The 18915-nt window shown below is 44.7% G+C and overlaps 1 protein-coding gene across 7 annotated transcripts in view; it reads right to left on the bottom strand.

The window, feature by feature from the left end:
* Positions 1 to 18915, bottom strand: part of LOC129822563 (BCAS3 microtubule associated cell migration factor-like) — a 347331-nt gene that overhangs the window by 305748 nt on the left and 22668 nt on the right. For 6 of the 7 annotated variants that reach the window (XR_008754493.1, XM_055880891.1, XM_055880894.1 and 3 more), the window contains exons 8-12: positions 13104 to 13211; positions 12903 to 12979; positions 7830 to 7906; positions 6873 to 6956; positions 915 to 1088 (exon numbers count right to left, since the gene is read on the bottom strand). Coding sequence is in view for 6 of the 7 variants with exons in the window: in XM_055880891.1 (XP_055736866.1) it covers positions 915 to 1088; positions 6873 to 6956; positions 7830 to 7906; positions 12903 to 12979; positions 13104 to 13211 (520 nt within the window). In the remaining variant the exon portion in view is untranslated. The remainder of the gene's footprint in view (positions 1 to 914; positions 1089 to 6872; positions 6957 to 7829; positions 7907 to 12902; positions 12980 to 13103; positions 13212 to 18915) is intronic. The other variant, XM_055880892.1, reaches the window with a different exon arrangement.

The following is an 18915-nucleotide window of genomic DNA, read 5'->3' as shown; positions in this document are numbered from 1 at the left end:
CAATATATCCACATCATTTTCCTTTCTCATGACACCATCTATTTTGTGAAGTGCACCAGTCCCTCCTGCAGCAAAGCACCCCCACAACATGATGCTGCCACCCCCGTGCTTCACGGTTGGGATGGTGTTCTTTGGCTTGGCTCTTTGGTTCTATGGCGTCTTTTCTTTAGTTGCGGATCAGACCTGCACAACGGTCAGGAGGAATTTTTTACCATTCCTCTTCACAAAACTGTTTCAGTTCAGCAATATTCTTGGGATGTCTGGTGTGAACTGCTCTCAAGGTCATGCCACAGCATCTCAATCAGGTTGAGGTCAGGACTCAAAGAAAAACCCTTGAATGAGTAAGAGCTGCAATATTAAAGCTGATCTACCCCCTAAACAAATACATGTATGTAACTGAAAGAAAAATGATTTATGTGGTTCTTTATTTTGTGTTAAATCATTCCATTTCTATGGCCTGGTCTTCACTTGGGACCTGTTCCAAAAGCAGGAAGAGACACATTCCCATGATGTATCGAGCAGCCAGTGGCAGTCTACTGAGATACAGTAGGTTGGGACAGTTTATAAAAGGTAGTGATGACACATTATTATCAGGTGAGAATTATTGTTCAAACAACCCCAAAAGGATTACTACATACACAAAAACCAACCAAGATGTATGTTTCGCTTTGTACACTTTTTCAACATTACTTCAGAGCAATGGTCCATAACACAGACGGTAAGAGACAGTAATACATGTACCTCTCCAATAACATCTTTTAAACTCCACATTGTGTGAAAACATTTTTTTTTTGCAGTTTTCCTTCTTCTTACATTTCTGGTTGCAGAACATGTATATTATTCTTACCATTACATCAGAAGGTGATTTAACACGGTTGGAGAGCCAGGGTCTATAACTTAGTGATCACACATACCTGTCCCTCTCCCACATTGTGTGTGTCAATGATGGTGATTACTCCGGGGGCATGGGGGCTTCGGCGGGTGGTGCTGTGGGGGGTAGCACCCTCCTCGTCGGGGGCGCCAGTGGGTAGAGTACCAGCTAGCTGGGTCACCACCTTCCCCACCATGGTGAGACCAGTCTTTAGGGTCTAAGCAGAACGACAGGGGGAAGGGGGAGGGAGAGCAGCGCATATATAGAGAGGGGAGAAGAGGGGAGAGAGGGGGGAGGAGAAGGGAGAGAGGGGGGAGGTGGAGAATAGCAGGAAACAAACATCAGATTGGGCTCATCGTCATAAACCAACTAGACACTTCCAATAAAGACACCAGTATGTCTGTTTGACTAAGGGGATCTGGGAGAGAAGTGTTGATCAATATAGAACGACTGTGTCTACGCATGCCTATAAGCGTGTGTGCGTGTGTGTCTGTGAGAGAGAGACTGGCTATTTACTCAATGCTATCAGCTGCTGCTGATGATGTGGAGTGCTGAAACAGCAGGAGCCAAGTGTCTGCCACCAGTCTCTACTCCCCAGACTCCCCCCTTCTCAGCCCTACACAGATCAATGGCTCCTGTTTGGATTAGCACTAAAACGTCACACTGCAGTGATTAGAAAACACATTAGTGTTGATCAATTAGGAGCCAAACGCACTGTTTCATTATTGATGGGGCTCTGAGCAATTTACACACGCCAGTCTGTTAGTGGGCTAGGTGGAGTCACCAAGTGAGGGAGTGTGTGTGGGTGGGTGAGTGTGTGATGCATAGACCCAACAAACGAGAGGCGCCACATGGTATTGACAGTGCTGCCTGGCCTGAATACCTGATTAGGTTCTCCGGGGCCCCTTTGCGCTGACACACACACAGTATACGGACTCCATTAGCTCAGGAAAGTGTAGCGGTGAGATAGTGCTGCTTAAGTGGAGTCTATCCATTTCCTTGAGCCTGGCCTGGCCCAGGCCACAGAGGTGTTTGAGTCAGACACCCTGGCTAGGCCCGGAGAGGACATGGAGGAGCCTCCACACTGATGCAGAGCATCACAGACGCAGTTTTGCTTTATGTTTACATTCCAGTGATTAGTATGAGGAACAATACAGCTGGAATTATGCACTGTTAGAAAATATTATTTCCTACAAAATGCTTGGAAACACTCCCAAAATCTTCCCCTTAGCGCTCTCTCCACGCCCCCTCTCGCCTTCCAAGTCTCTGGACAGCAGCACTCAGTCGGAGTGTGGCGTTGTAGACCGGAGGAGGGGGGAAGCAGTGAAAATATTGAGATGATAATATATAGTCTAAACGGTGGCTGCAGACCGGGACCTCGTTTCCCCCTCCCTCCGCTAGCCAGGCTAACACTTCAGCGCTGCTGCCCCTGCTCTTTTTGATGTACAGTGCCTTGCAAAAGTATTCACCCCCCCTTGGTGTTCTTCCTGTTTTGTTGCATTACAACCTTTAATTTAAAAGGCTTTTTATTTGGATTTCATGTAATGGACATAAACTAAAAAAAAACTTAAAAAACGGAAAAGTGGTGCGTGTATATGTATTCACCCCCTTTGCTATGAAGCCCCTAAATAAGATCAGGTGCAACCAATTACCTTCAGAAGTCACATAATTAGTTAAATAAATAAAGTCCACCTGTATGCAATCTAAGTGTCACATGATCTGTCACATGATCTCAGTATGTATACACCTGTTCTGAAAGGCTCCAGAGTCTGCAACACCACTAAGGTGCACCACCAAGTAAGCGGCACCATGAAGACCAAGGAGCTCTCCAAACAGGTCAGGGAGAAAGTTGTGGAGAAGTACAGATCAGGGTTGGGTTATATAAGAATATCCTAAACTTTAAAACACCCCACGGAGCACCATTAAATCCATAAAAAAATGGAAAGAATATGGCACCGCAACAAACCTGCCAAGAGATGGCCGCCCACCAAAACTCACAGACCAGGCATGGAGGGCATTAATCAGAGGCAACAAAGAGACCAAAGATAACCCTGAAGGAGCTGCAAAGCTCCACAGCGGAGATTGGAGTATCTCTCCATAGGACCACTTTAAGCCGTACACACCACAGAGCTGGGCTTTACGGAAGAGTGGCCAGAAAGAAATAAGCAGACATGTTTGGTGTTCGCCGAAAGGCATGTGGGACGCCGAAACGCATTGTTTTACGCTGCTGCTACTGTCTGTTAATCATATATGCATAGTCACTTTAACTATACATTCATGTACATATGTACAGTCGTGGCCAAAAGTTTTTAGAATGACACAAATATTTATTTCCACAAAGTTTGCTGCTTCATTGTGTCTAGATATTTTTGTCAGATGTTACTATGGAATACTGAAGTATAATTAATTACATAATTGCAAGCATTCCATAAGTGTCAAAGTCTTTTATTGACAATTACATGAAATTGATGCAGAGTCAATATTTGCAGTGTTGACACTTCTTTTTCAAGACCTCTGCAATCCGCACTGGCATGCTGTCAATTAACTTCGGGGCCACATCCTGACTGATGGCAGCCCATTCTTGCATAATCAATGCTTGGAGTTTGTCAGAATTTGTGGGGTTTTGTTTGTCCACCCGCCTCTTGAGGATTGACCACAAGTTCTCAATGGGATTAAGGTCTGACGAGTTTCCAGGCCATGGACCCAAAATATCGATGCTTTGTTCCCCGAGCCACTTCGTTATCCCTTCTGCGTTATGCAAGGTGCTCCATCATGTTGGAAAAGGCATTGTTCGTCACCAAACTGTTCCTGGATGGCTGGGAGAAGTTGCTCTCGGAGGATGTGTTGGTACCATTCTTTATTCATGGCTGTGTTCTTAGGCAAAATTGTGAGTGAGCCCACTCCTTTGGCTGAGAAGCAACCCCACACATGAATGGTCTCAGGATGCTTTACTGTTGGCATGACACAGGACTGATGGTAGCGCTCACCTTGTCAGTCTGTCCCTGATGTTTTTCCTGGAGAGAAGTGGCTTCTTTGCTGCCCTTCTTGACACCAGGCCATCCTCCAAAAGTCTTCAACTCACTGTGCGTGCAGATGCACTCACACCTGCCTCCTGCCATTCTTGAGCAAGCTCTGTAGTGGTGGTGCCCCGATCCCGCAGCTGAATCAACTTTAGGAGACGGTCCTGGCGCTTGCTGGACTTTCTTGGGCAACCTGAAGCCTTCTTCACAACAATTGAACCGCTCTCCTTGAAGTTCTTGATGATCCGATAAATGGTTGATTTAGGTGCAATCTTTCTGGCAGCAATATCCTTGCCTGTGAAGCCTTTTTGTGCAAAGCAATGATGGCGGCATGTGTTTCCTTGCAGGAAACCATGGTTGACAGAGGAAGAACAATGATTCCAAGCACCACCCTCCTTTTGAAGCTTCGAGTCTGTTATTTGAACTCAATCAGCATGACAGAGTGATCTCCAGCCTTATTCTCGTCAACACTCACACCTGTGTTAACGAGAGAATCACTAACATGATGTCAGCTGGTCCTTTTGTGGCAGGGCTGAAATGCAGTGGAAATGTTTTTTGGGGATTCAGTTCATTTGCATGGCAAAGAGGGACAGTGCAATTAATTGTAATTCATCCGATCACTCTTCATAACATTCTGGAGTATATGCAAATTGCCATCATACAAACTGGGGCAGCAGACTTTGTGAAAATGTATATTTGTATCATTCTCAAAACTTTAGGCCAAGACTGTATACTACTCCCTTCACAGAACAGTGCAAACTGGCACTAACCAGAATAGAAAGAGGAGTGAGCGGCCCCAGTGCACAACTGAGCAAGAGGACAAGTACATTAGTGTGTCTAGATTGAGAAACAGACGACTCACAAGTCCTGAACTGGCAGTTTCATTAAATAGTACCAGCAAAACACCAGTCTCAACAGTGAAGAGGCGACTTCGGGATGCTGGCCTTCTAGGCAGAGTTCCTCTGTCCAGTGTTTGTGTTCTTTTGCCCATCTTAATCTTTTCTTTTTATTGGCCAGTCTGACATGGGTTTTTCTTTGCAACTCTGCCTAGAAGGCAAGCATCCCAGAATTAATTAATTGCAATTAATTGCAATTAAGCTGATCACTCTTCATAACATTCTGGAGTATATTCAAATTGCCCTCATACAAACTGAGACAGCAGACTTTGTGAAAATGAATATTTGTGTCATTCTCAAAATGTTTGGCCACGACTGTACATACTACCTCAATTGGCCCGACCAACCAGTGCTCCCGCACATTGGCTAACCGGGCTATCTGCATTGTGTCCTGCCACCCACCAACGCCTCTTTCACGCTAAAGCTACTCTCTGTTCATCATTTATGCATAGTCACTTTAACCATAGCTACATGTACATACCACCTCAATCAGCCTGACTAACCAGTGTCTGTATGTAGCTTCGCTACTGTATATAGCCTCATTACTGTTTATCAGTCTTTTTACTGTTGTTTTCTTTACTTACCTATTGTTCACCTAATACATTTTTTGCACTATTGGTTAGAGCCTGTAAGTAAGCATTTCACTGTAAGGTCTACCTACACCTGTTGTATTCGGCGCACGTGACAAATAAACTTTGATTTGAGACTCCCCAAACATATGGAAGAAGATACTCTGGTCAGATGAGACTAAAATTTAGCTTTTTGGCCATCAAGGAAAACGCTATGTCTGGCGCAAACCCAACACCTTGAGAACACCATCCCTACAGTGAAGCATGGTGGTGGCAGCATCATGCTGTGGGGATGTTTTTCATCGGCAGGGACTAGGAAACTGGTCAGAATTGAAGGAATGATGGATGGCGCTAAATACAGGGAAATTATTGAGGGAAACCTGTTTCAGTCGTCCAGAGATTTGAGACAGGAACGGAGGCTCACCTTCCAGCAGGACATTGACCCTAAGCATACTGCTAAAGCAACACTCGAGTGGTTTAAGGGGAAACATTTAAATGTCTTTGAATGGCCTAGTCAAAGCCCACACCTCAATCCAACTGAGAATTTGTGGTATGACTTAAAGATTTCTGTACACCAGCAGGAACCCATCCAACTTGAAGGAGCTGGAACAGTTTTGCCTTGAAGAATGGGCAAAAATCCCAGTGGCTAGATGTGCCAAGCGTATAGAAACATACCCCCAGAGGACTTGCAGCTGTAATTGCTGCAAAGGGTGGCTCTACAAAGTATTGCCTTTTGGGGGGGGTGAACAGTCATGCACGCTCAAGTTGTCTGTTTTTCTTGTCCTATTTCTTGTTTGTTTCGCACAAAAAAATATTTTGCATCTTCAAAGTGGTAGGCATGTTGTGTAAATCAAATGATACAAACCCCCCAAAAATCTATTTTAATTCCAGGTTGTAAGGCAACAAAATAGGAAAAATGCCAAGGGAGTGAATACTTTCGCAAGCCGCCATTAGCGGCTAATGGGACTGCTATCACGCTAGCCGTTAGCGCTCATTAAGGAGAAAGGGAGGGAGAGACCATGGGAATAACCCGAGGGGGCTTCATAAATCAATTAGAGTTCCCCTTTGCAGGCTTGGAAAAGACAGGAGACTGGAACCATATGAGGAAATTGCTGTGCTAGGCTAGTAGCGTGGGATAGCTTAGCCGCTACATCAACAGAGCGGAGGGGTATAAATTCAGTGTGGTATCAAAGGGCTTAGCAGTTAGCGTAGCCTGGCGGTGCTCTCCAGCTGAGAGGAGTATTACAGGGACCATATGTCCAATATTGCAGGACAGTACAGGATGGAACCCCCTACAGACAAATACAGGGACCATAGAATTGAGTTAAGATGCTCATTGACTCTCAGGGCCTGTGTCTGGGTTATGATATAGATTCTCAGAATGGTGTCTGACTCACAGGGGAAAGCCTGGGTGGATCCTATATCACTTCTCAGAAATGTACAGATGTAAATGATTTTATTACAACCACTGAGATGGAGGGAAGTGTGTGTGAGAGAGTGTATGTGTTTGACTTACTTTAGCAGCGCTGATGACTGTAGCTGTGTAAGACTGGGCATTGTCCCCGCAGGCACCGCCTCGAGACTGGTGACACCGGATCAACTGGAGGGAGAGAGAGAGAGACACACACAGACAGACAGAAAGAGAGACACAGAGAGAGACACACAGAGAGAGAGACACACACAGAGAGAGAGAGAGGAAAACATAGATAAGAAATACATAACCATCGTCCTCCTGCATCTGATGCCAACCAGAAACAGAATATGGAGGAGCTGCACATTAAAAACACTCCTCTCCTATCCCACTGTCCATTTCCTTGGATCCAGCCATCCATCCCAGACCTACTCTATACTTCACGAACAGAGTAGCTTATACATTCCCAACATTACTCGGTCTACTGCCCAATGCCATAGTAACAAGTAGTCACTGACCCGTCTGTCAATTGCTTGAGTGGCCGGTCGTAATCAGAAAACTACCAGACACAATTATCCATTAAACCTATTGCGTAGAGTGGACTTGCTTTTGGAAAATACCAAAATCCTATTAAATAGACATAAAAAAAACCTATATCTGTTGGTTTTCAGATGTTATCATTTCTAGTGGCATCTTCTTAGAATGAGTTGTACTGAGAGATTAAAGAGCTCAAATAAAAAATGCTTTTTGGAGGACTGTAAATATGCTGTTGTGATAAGTACATCTGTGACGTGTGTGTGTGTGTGTGTGTGTGTGTGTGTGTGTGTGTGTGTGTGTGTGTGTGTGTGTGTGTGTGTGTGTGTGTGTGTGTGTGTGTGTGTCTGTCTGTCTGTCTGTCTGTCTGTCTGTGCCTGTGTGTGCCTGTGTGTGCCTGTGTGTGCCTGTGTGTGCCTGTGTGTGCCTGTGTGTGCCTGTGTGTGCCTGTGTGTGCCTGTGTGTGCCTGTGTGTGCCTGTGTGTGCCTGTGTGTGCCTGTGTGTGCCTGTGTGTGCCTGTGTCCTACCTTATTCTCAGCGTAGGCTAGCCAGCGTCCTCCCAGTGCTATGGGGTTTAGGTTGGGGCCCGGACATGGAAAGCAGCCTGAAAACACACGGGAGGAAACACAGTTATTGAAGGTGAACTCCATTCTTTCTCCATACCCTTCAGCCACGGGACACATTGGATGCACAATTGAGGCTGACACAACACAGTCACACCAATTTATATACACCAATCAAGGCGTAAAATCATGACTGCGTATCTCAAATGGACTGCCCTGGGATTACCTAACTTCAACATGTTCCCTTTTAAAAGTTGCAGAAACAGTGAATGCTGATAATGCTGCTGTAGATATTCGCTTTAGAAGTCAGAGTTCCTCTCTTCCGAGTGTGTCTCGGTTTCTCTTAAAGCCCTAATGTGTTTGAGAGGGGAAAGTGGATCCCACTTTATTGTGTGCCACAGAACGCATTAGGTCATAATGTGGCTCTAAGTAAAAAGAAACACACACACACTGAAAAGCTCAGCATAAAGACAAATGGACGTCAACATACATACAGAAGATGAGGACAAACAGCCCATAAATTCACAAGCGGATCAAGCTATCAGTATACAGTGCATTCAGAAAGTCTTCAGACCCCTTGACTTCTTCCACATTTTGTTACGTTACAGCCTTATTCTAAAATAGATATAAAAAAAATTGAATCCTCAATCTACATACAATACCCCATAATGCCCAAGCGAAAACAAGGTTTTAGAAATGTTTGCAAATGTATTAAAAACAACGACAGAAACAGCTTATTTACATAAGTATTCAGACCCTTTGCTATGAGACTCGAAATTAAGTTCAGGTGCATCCTGTTTCCATTGATCATCCTTGAGATGTTTCTACAACTTGATTAGAGTCCACCTGTGGTCAATTCAATTGATTGGACATGATTTGGAAAGGCACACACCCGTCTATCTGAGGTCCCACAGTTGACAGTCCATGTCAGAGCAAAAACCAAGCCATGAGGTCAAAGGAATTGTCCGTAGAGCTCCGAGACAGGATTGTGTCGAGGCACAGATCTAGGAATGGGTACCAAAAAATGTATGCAACATTGAAGGTCCCAAAGAACACAGTGGCCTCCATCATTCTTAAATGGAAGAAGTTTGGAACCAGCAAGACTCTTCCTAGATCTGGCCGCCCGGCCAAACTGAGCAATCGGGGGAGAAGGTGCCTTGATCAGGGAGGTGTCCAAGAACCTGATGGTCACTCTGACAGAGCTCCAGAGTTCCTCTGTGGAGATGAGAGAACCTTCCAGAAGGCCAACAATCTCTGCAGCACTCCACCAACCAGGCCTTTATGGTAGAGTAGCCAGATGGAAGCCACTCCTCAGTAAAAAAGCCTGAATGCCAAGCGTCACATCTGGAGGAAAACTGGCACCATCCCTACATTGAAATATGGTGGTGGCAGTATCATGCTGTGGGGATGTTTTTCAGTGCCAGGGACTGGGAGACTAGAAAGGATCAAGGAAAATAAGAACGGAGCAAAGTACAGAGAGATCCTTGATGAAAAGCTGCTCCAGAGCACTCAGGACCTCAGACTGGGGTGAAGGTTCACCTTCCAACAGGACAATGACCCTAAGCACACACCCAAGCCAATGCAGGAGTGGCTTCGGGACAAGTTTCTGAATGTCCTTGAGTGGCCCAGCCAGAGCCTGGACTTGAACTCGATCGAACATCTCTGGAGAGACCTGAAAATAGCTCTGCAGCAACGCTTCCCATCCAACCTGATAGAGCTTGAGGATCTGCAGAGAAGAACGGGAGAAACTCTCTAAATACAGGTGTGCCAAGCTTGTAACATCATACCCAAGAAGACTCAAGGCTGTAATCGCTGCCAAAGGTGCTTCAACAAAGTACTGAGTAAAGGGTCTGAATACTTATGTAAATGTCATAATTCAGTTTTACATTTTTTATACATTAGCAAAAATTTCTAAAAACCTGTTTTTGCTTTGTCATTATGGGGTATTGAGTGGATAATATTTTTTTTATCCATTTTAGAACAAGGCTGTAATGTAACAAAATGTGGGAAAAGTCAATGTGTCTGAATACTTTCTGAATGCACTGTTATACTGGAACAAATGTGTCCACCCACTCACACAGATGTTGATGTAAACAGTCATCTCACAGTAGACATGAGTAATAATTAACTAAATACAACCACACACACACTGGAGTCAATGGCCAGAGAGCACCAGACATGGGTTCAAATACTATTTGAAATGATTTCAAAAACGTTATATGTGCTTGATTAAGCTTGCCTGGCTTAATAGACCAATATATTAGTTCCAAAACACTCAAGGTATTTGAGCACATCCACAATCAGGATTCACCACTACTCCTAAACATATCTGTAAACAGAGAATGAGTCATGATGGAACCTGCCATAAATGCACGCAGAGAGTAACGGGGACAAATACGCTTGTTTGTGCACACACATACACACAGATATACAAACACATACCCCCACAAACGTACATACCAGTACACACACACCAATAAGAGGTCATGTGAGTGCGAAGGGAGAGAGCCAAAGGGAGAGGGGTTTGGCTGACAGTAATGTAGTGCTCAGGGTGCAGATGAGATGGAGTCAGACAGTAATTTAGTGTTCAGAAGAGTCAAGGCTGGGAGGCGCGGGGTGAATAGGACTTGAGGTAAGCCACAATGCTATGGCCTTTTGTTGGCTCTCCACGGCTGGGGGAGAATGACCCACTCAGCCCAAGCAGTGAGATAACATGTGTCTGACACATCCTGTGTGGATAGGGGGATGAGAGGAGAGAGGAAAAGAGAGAGAAAAGGGAACAGAGGAGAGAGAGAAGAGAGAGAGAAGGATGAGATGAGATATTGGAAAACAGAAAAGACATGAAAAGAAAGAAGAGAGGAAGGGGGAGAAGAGGAATGGATATGAAGAGAAAATAAAAGACAGACTAAGTGAGAGGGGAAAAGGCTGAGGAGAACAGAGGAAAGAGAAAAAGCAAAGGGCCGAAAGAAGGAAAGATGAAGAGAAAATAAAACATTTGATCGAGAAAAAGGGGAATCACCAACCCCAAAATCACATCCACACACAGACCTAACTAACCTCATCCCCACTCCACACCACTATAAAAGACAAGAACAACTAAAAACACCCACATTACAGGACGCATGTGTTGCTCCTCATCCTCCCCAAAGAGAAACGTGTCTCCATTTCACGAGGAGGAAGCGTCATTGAGAGCGATTAACAGTCATTGTCCCGTGGCCCAGCCAGACATGGATAGGAAAGGCAGGCAGACACCGCATTAAGACCAAATTCTCCTAACTGCAGTCAGTTTACTATCTGCAGGCAGCAATGGCCTTGTTACATATACTGTTTCACGTCATCCTGCGCTGACCATCCTACCGATCCTGACTTCGGCGATGTCATTTAGAAAACAGCCTCCAACACTCTACTCAAAAAATTGGATGTAGTCTTGCACAGTGCCATCCGTTTTGTCACCAAAGCCCCATATACTACCCACCACTGTGACCTGTATGCTCTCGTTGGCTGGCCCTTGCTTCATATTTGTCGCCAAACCCACTTGCTCCAGGTCATCTATAAGTCTTTGCTAGGTAAAGCCCCGCCTTATCTCAGCTCACTGGTCACCATAGCAGCACCCACCCGTAGCACATGCTCCAGCAGGTATATTTCATTGGTTATCCCCAAAGCCAACTCCTCTTTTGGCCGCCTTTCCTTCCAGTTCTCTGCTGCCAATGGCCGGAACGAATTACAAAAATCACTGAAGCTGGAGATTCATCTCCCACTCACTAACTTTAAGCATCAGCTGTAAGAGCAGCTTACCGATCACTGCACCTGTACAAGCCCATCTGTGAATAGCCCACCCAACTACCTCATCCCCAATTTGTTTTTTGTTTTTTTGCTCCTTTGCACCCCAGTATCTCTACTTGCACATTCATCACTCCGGTGCTTAATTGTTAAATTGTAATTATTTCGCCACTATGGCCTATTTATTCCCTTACCTCCCTAATCTTACCTCATTTGCACACACTGTATATAGACTTTTCTATTGTGTTATTGACTGTACGTTTGCTTTTGTGTAACTCTGTGTTGTTGTTTTTGTCGCACTGCTTTGCTTCATCTTGGCCAGGTCGCAGTTGTAAATGAGAACTTGTTCTCAACTAGCCTACCTGGTTAAATAAAGGTGAAATCAAAAAGAAATCAAAAAGAGTATCTGTATGTTGTCGAGGTTACAATCAGGAGTTGTAAACATGTTATAAACATACTGTCAGTGATGTTGAGATGTGTTAAGCTACCAGAGGGGCTTCTGCCTGTTCTACCATGATGTTTCAGTGAAAACAGTTTAGACCGGTTTCAAAGACTTGTTCTAAATGTGGTGCTCCTTGAGGGGGCATGGCGGTTTGTGTATTGCGGGATAAACGCTGCCATTATCTGTGTTTAGTTAGTTGGTTGTTTGGGCTGGGTGATGCCAGCGTGACAGACTTGCTTGTCTTTTTGGTGGTAGGATGTTTGTGTGGAAAATGCTGATGTGTTACGTGACTGGGCTGGTTCTGGCTCTGTGTGTTGGTGCTACTGGCTATATAACGGTTAGTGGGTAGCTATATCACTTTGGTGTTTTCACATATGTACACAGAGAGACACAGGAGAGACTGAACATCTGTTCCAAGATGATATGTCCATTGATTTCACTGAAGAGAAGATGCATCTGAGTACTAATCTAGTGTGTGTGTGTGTGTGTGTGTATATATATATGTGTTTGTATATGTGTGTGTGTGTGCATGGTGATAAGAACAATGTGTGAAGTATAATCAGGGGGGGTTTTATTGATCAAAGCCACAAGGAAAACAAACGTCCATGAGTGTGTCATCTGGTTCAACATGAACACATACATCAAAGCCTTATCATCCAAAGTGGCCAAATTCACAGACAGCATCCTAAATGGCACCCTATCCCCTACATAGTGCACTACCTTTGACCAGGGCCCATAGGACTCTGTTCAAAAGCAGTGAACTATGTAGGGAATAGGGTATGATTTAGGATACACACACAGTCCCAGCTCCTTACTTGTAACAAAGAACTTTTTGGTGAAGGTACAGCTGTCGAATGCAGCAATCTTCTCCTGCAGGGCGACAACTAGAATCCTACAACAACAAAAAAACTCTGGAAAATTACAAATAGGATGTGATTTTCATATAACATAATACTGCAATATATTGATATGAATGCATTTTATATGAATACGAAAAGTGATTATGCTGTACGTACTCCCTATTGCAGTGCAGGTCGTAGATGGGCGTCTTGAACTGGATGGACTTGACCATCTCCCCTGTCCTCAGAGAGTACAGGTCCACACAGCAGTATGGGGGGCTGGTCCTAGGCATAGAAACACAAACACATCCTTTATTTGAAACTTTCAGTAGAAAACAGAGATATTTTCGAGGTCATAGAGATGCTTGGACTTCTGAGTCATCATGAGTCAAATATTTAAATCACACATGGACCAAAACACACACACACACACACACACACACACACACACACACACACACACACACACACACACACACACACACACACACACACACACACACACACACCAGGGTAATCAGAGACAGTGTTAAATAGCTGTAAGTGAAGATCAAACGCTATTGAGAGCCCAGGCCACTGGCGACCAGTGAATCAACATTTAGAAGGCGCAGTGGAGAGGAGGCCTGTGGCGGGCTGGAACCCCAGAGCACCCCAGGGAGGGGAGTCAGAGAAGAGGAGAGGGGTTATAGGGAGATGGTTTGTCATGTAACACACATTTACTGGAGGCCTACTTGGGAGGTAGGCCAACACCAGCCAGTGGCTGCTGGCCTTGGAACATAGACATAAATCCTCATCAACTGTTCTCTCTCCCTCTATCGGTCTGTCCCTCTCCTCGGTCTCGCTCGCTCTCCCTTCTCTTGATCTCTCCCCACTGGCAGAGACCATGGTACCACATTCGTGTGTTGGTTCTGTTTCTAGGGCCATTGAGGTTGTTTGCTTTCAGCAGGCTATTTACTCTGCTGTATATATTTTTTTAATCTCTTCCTATAAAAACGTAAGTCTGTAAAGTATTTACGATAAAGTTCACTGTCACTGTGTACAATTTCAGAGGAGATGACCCTAAAATCACCAGAAATCTAAGAGAGCTTCTTTTTGTGTCAGCCTACGAACACAAAAAAGTTAATACGAAAGTCCGAGCCCAATCCTGTAGCAGTTCTTTTACTCCACTGGGCTCAATGCGTCAATAAGGTTGTAATGTCCATCTGCGTTCCTAATCACTGAAACCAACTGACCGACCGACCGACCAACCAACCAACAGGCAGCTACTTTCTATTCTTTATGGTGGAAAAGATCTGCTCTTTCCATTCAGGCCTCTCTCTGACAGATGCAAACAGTGGATGAAATACTATGGCCGAACCGTTGAGAAAATGACCCCGTTTCAAAATATGCACACATCAGGCCATCACACAGCAGCCAAGACATCTTACACTGGCCGCAAAGCGCCGGGAACATGGAAACACTTTGGGGAGAGATGAATGGTAAAAAGCTGCAGGGACTCTCCACCATGTGCTACTCGATAGCCCTGAGTCGCAGCCATGGAGAACCGGAGGGGGTTTCATTTGCCATAATTCTTCTTATGAGGGAATCTTAGAATGGAGCTGATGATAGAGAAGCCAGTCTGCCTGCACTACATAATTTTTTTCCTCTCCCTCCTTTTCTTGTTCTCTCTCGCTTCTCGATCTTGTTCCCTCTCTTTCACTCTGTCTCTCTCTCTTATTCCTCTTTCTCTCAAGGGTTTCATCGCTCCAGCTCTCTCCTCCTTTTCCGCTCTCTTGGTCAGTAGACATGGCCCTTGTTTAACTGCTGTTGGTTCGTGTTAGCCGTGTGTAGACTGGCTATATTGAGTGTTGTCGCTACAGCAAATGCCAAGCAGTATTAGTTTCTGTGAACACAGGCTGTATGAAGTTCTGGCTCCATGTCTGCCTGGGGACTGGTTGGTACAAAAACACAAAAACACTCATTTAGTCCTGTTGCAGACAAAAGGGAGACATGCAGGTAACTGCCAAAATAAAGGAAACACTTGAGTAAATGAGGGATGCCAAGTACATTGAAAGCAGGCGCTTCCACACAGGTGTGGTTCCTGAGTTAATTAAGCAATTAACATTCCATCATGTTTAGGGTCATGTATAAAAATGCCCAGTTGTCCATTATTTTGCCTCCATGACTAGTCGTACTGAGCAATTAATCAACTTTGGTTTCGATTATATATATTTTTTTACATTAAATGCACTATGCATTATGTAGGTTGAATGCTGTAACACAGAATAAAACTATTAATAAAAGTCCCATGATGGTAGTGACTGCCAATTACTGCTCATCACTTATAATCTTAATTTATTCACATTACTTTAGTGTAATAAAATATTTCAGTAGTGTATATTACATTTATTTTATTTGATGACTATTATTTAATTCCAAGTCATCATCTCCATGCTGTCTGACAAAATCACTATTTACTTCAAAGTAAACAAGGCATACTTTTATGTCTGCTGAATACCATCAAATCATTTAGATCATGTATTTTCAGGTAGAGATACCTTGCGAAACAACAGCTGCTGTCTATATCATCTCACAATCACACATTCTTCTGTCTTCCGTAGCAGGCGTAAAAGAAACTGAACAAGTAGATGCACAATGGATTATGGTCATGGTAGCATATTACCATGGTTTAGGTGCTAAACTACGTAGAATTGTGGCATGCTGGAAACCATCTCCCTACTACATCCCACAGTTCAGGCTGGATCTGATTTATCTAAAAATAAAAACTGTGCAATATGCGCACTGAGCTCACGGGGGAAAAAAACTATCGAAATGGAATTTAAATAACTCCCCGCCATTTGTCAATTCGTTGTTTAAAAAACTAAATTCCGGTTAATCGCTCAGCACTAATGACTAGAAGAGATCTGTGACTTTGAAAGAGGGGTCTCAAAAGGAGCATAGGGGGTTTAAAGGGTGTGTCTCAGTTACCAGATCTCAACCCAATTGAACACTTGCGGGAGATTCTGGAGCGCCTGAGACAGCGTTTTCCACCACCTTGAACAAAACACCAATTTATTGGAATAATGGTGTCACATCCCTCCAATAGAGTTCCAGACAAAAGCACATTGAAGCTGGTGGCTTCTGGTGGCTCGTGGTGGCCCAACGCCCTATTGAGACACTATGTTGGTGTGTCCTTTATTTTGGCAGTTACCTGTTGGTCTTGTCCAGAAATCACACCTAGTGACTTCATGAGCTTCTAACACACCCTACTGCCCCCTGTCTCAAAATACCAAACATCATCAATAAGATTTCAATAGATGTGAATCATGCCGAGAGTAACCCTCTCGCGGGAAAATTGTCTGCGTCTCAAATGACACCCTATTCCCCTATATACTACCTTGGCCGCTACGGCTGTCCACTCCCTAAAAGGATGCTTACCCCTTGATCAAGGGGATTAGTGTGTGCGTGTAAGCAGCACCACTCCACAGAGCCGGGGCAGACATGAACGCGGCTCCACACACCCACTGACAAGGCCAGCGGCAACACCCAACACACACTCTCGCTGGCTGGCTGTTGAGGAAACTTTCCCAGGCCAGTGGCTGGACACTCAGCAGCAGCTCCGGCGCCACTGGAGCCCTCAGATCTCTCAGCCCAGCCAGAGACCTAAAACATTGTGTCCGCGCGTACATACATGGTTGTGTATGCATGCATACCTGACATTGCATGTTTGTGTGCGCACGTACGTCTGTTTGTGGGTGTCTGGTGTGTGTGCCAGTGAGATTGTCTGACGTTCTGTGTGCATGTCAAAGTGTGTGCATTCCCCCCTCATTTCCTGTAAGAGACAATGGGGAAGACAAAGGAGGTGACAGAGTTTTGGGTGTCCATAGCAGCCGTACCAAATACTGATCTGCTGCAGGACTTACACTAGGAGATCAAGGCATATGATGATACTCTCTGGCACAGCAAGGAAGCATTACCAATCTGAGTACAGGCAATGAGATTAATAGAGAGATAACTTATCCTAACTTGTTTTCTGGCAGCTCCTCCATCGATTGCAGCGTTATCACCGGGGTCAGCTCAATCTAATCCAAATGCTTTTTACGAAATATCAGGCGTCCGGATTGATTCACTCATGGGGACAATGATGATAGCACGCCCGTCCCTCTATTACAGAATGAAAATGGCCCCCAGTTGAATTGTTTCGGCCTGGGCAGTATTTTAACAAATGGCGGCGTTCTAATGGAGCCAAGGCAGGGTCAGCTGTAATGTAATTTCCTGGTGCTGGTGCCGCGGAGGCGTGGGTTGAAAGCCAGGCTAAATCATCATTGATCAGGGCTAGATGTCAGTCCAGTAACATGTTAAGGTGACACTGAGCGCACTCCTCCACCTCAGTAATAGGACTGTTATTATGGCTATGAGATCAACGTGTCTATTTACTGGGATGGCCTTTTGGGTCTGAATTGATGCAAAGAGAGAGGGAAGGAGATTGAAGCGGTTGGGAGAGCGAGAGAGACAGATGAGATTGTAAAATCATAAAAAGGTTGAGAGTGTCTTTAAGCACTTGCATACATACTCACACACACAGAAATAGAGCAACACACACACCCACTGATGAGGCAACAGCTATGACCTCTGGAGGAGAGTCTAAGCCTGCTTGAGTGGAAACGGTTGGTCTTAGCCCATGTCGACTTCACAACGCTTCTAACATGAAGGGTTTCCCCACATAACAGTAAACCTAAATTACTCCGATAATAACTGGGTAGTAGGCTGTAAAGCAGCCAAATAGATGGATGTAGCAGGTGTGGCTCTCCATCTCCCCCTCAAAACGGCCACTGGGCAAGCCAGTAAAATAGACGTGTAGATCCTAAATGGCACCCTATTCCCAATATAGAGCACCAATTTTTCCCAGAGCCCTATGGGACCAGGTCAAAAGTGGTGCACTACCTAGGGAATAGGGTGCCATTTGGGACAAAGCCCATGTTTCTGAGCCTCTTGACTATCCAGCACAGCACAGTTTTGCCTGGCCTGCTACAGATTAGCTACTGTACCTTTTTGGAAAAAGTATAGACAACAGAACGGTTATGTGACATTTACAACCGGGGCAGAGCCTTAATTTTAGCAACACATCGGTTTACAATGGTTATTATGTACATTATGTCAGACGCATGCCATTTAAATCACTAGAAAGGGTTTTTTCTATATGAAAGACATCTTTAACATCTGTTATTTTTCCTCCAACATGATAGCTCTGTGAGCTGGGCTTGCACTTCTTCTCCGGGAGGGAACGTCTGGCTTCTGGTCGATGGGAACCGGGAAGGTTATTAATTCATAAATTTTTATGAACCGGAGCGGAACTGATGGATAAAAAAACTGCACACTTCATGTGGCGGGCTGCAGTGGGGTAGAGCAGGGGAACTGGGGAAACCGTAAAGGGGAATTAAAAAGCAAGCAAATAAATTTCATTTACAAGGAGGGGGACGTCACCACGTTTCGGACTGCAGCTCAGAGCTGAGCCCTTTACGAGCTCCCTGAATGCGAACAGACAATTACACGCTGTGGAAACGCAAAACAAATACAGCCTAGGCCTGGTCCCTGCAGTCTCAGCTGGAAGGGCTGAGAGGCTGAGGGGACAGGGACAGAGTGCACAGAGACCAGGGATGCCACCCGGGCCACAGACCGCCTAGATATCAACCAATGGATTTCAGAGCAATAAACTATAGGCCTACGGGTGCATATTAAACAACAGTGACCAAGACTAGAGAGTATTTCGATTTCTTTCATTTCTACAGTACTATAACACATATGGAATCATGTAGTAACCCCCCAAAAAAGTGTTAAACAAATCAAAATATATTTTTGATTTCAGATTCTTCAGTAGCTACCCTTTGCCTTGACAGCTTTGCACACTCTTGGCATTCTCTCAACCAGCTTCATGAGGTAGTCACCTGGAATGTATTTCAATGAACAGGTGTGCCTTGCTAAAAGTTCATTTGTAGAATTTCTTTCCTTC

Source organism: Salvelinus fontinalis, chromosome 24 (assembly GCF_029448725.1).
Source record: "Salvelinus fontinalis isolate EN_2023a chromosome 24, ASM2944872v1, whole genome shotgun sequence".
NCBI classification, from domain to species: domain Eukaryota; kingdom Metazoa; phylum Chordata; class Actinopteri; order Salmoniformes; family Salmonidae; genus Salvelinus; species Salvelinus fontinalis.
Note: the sequence above shows the minus strand (reverse complement) of the source record. Positions and strands in the feature narration are given on the sequence as shown.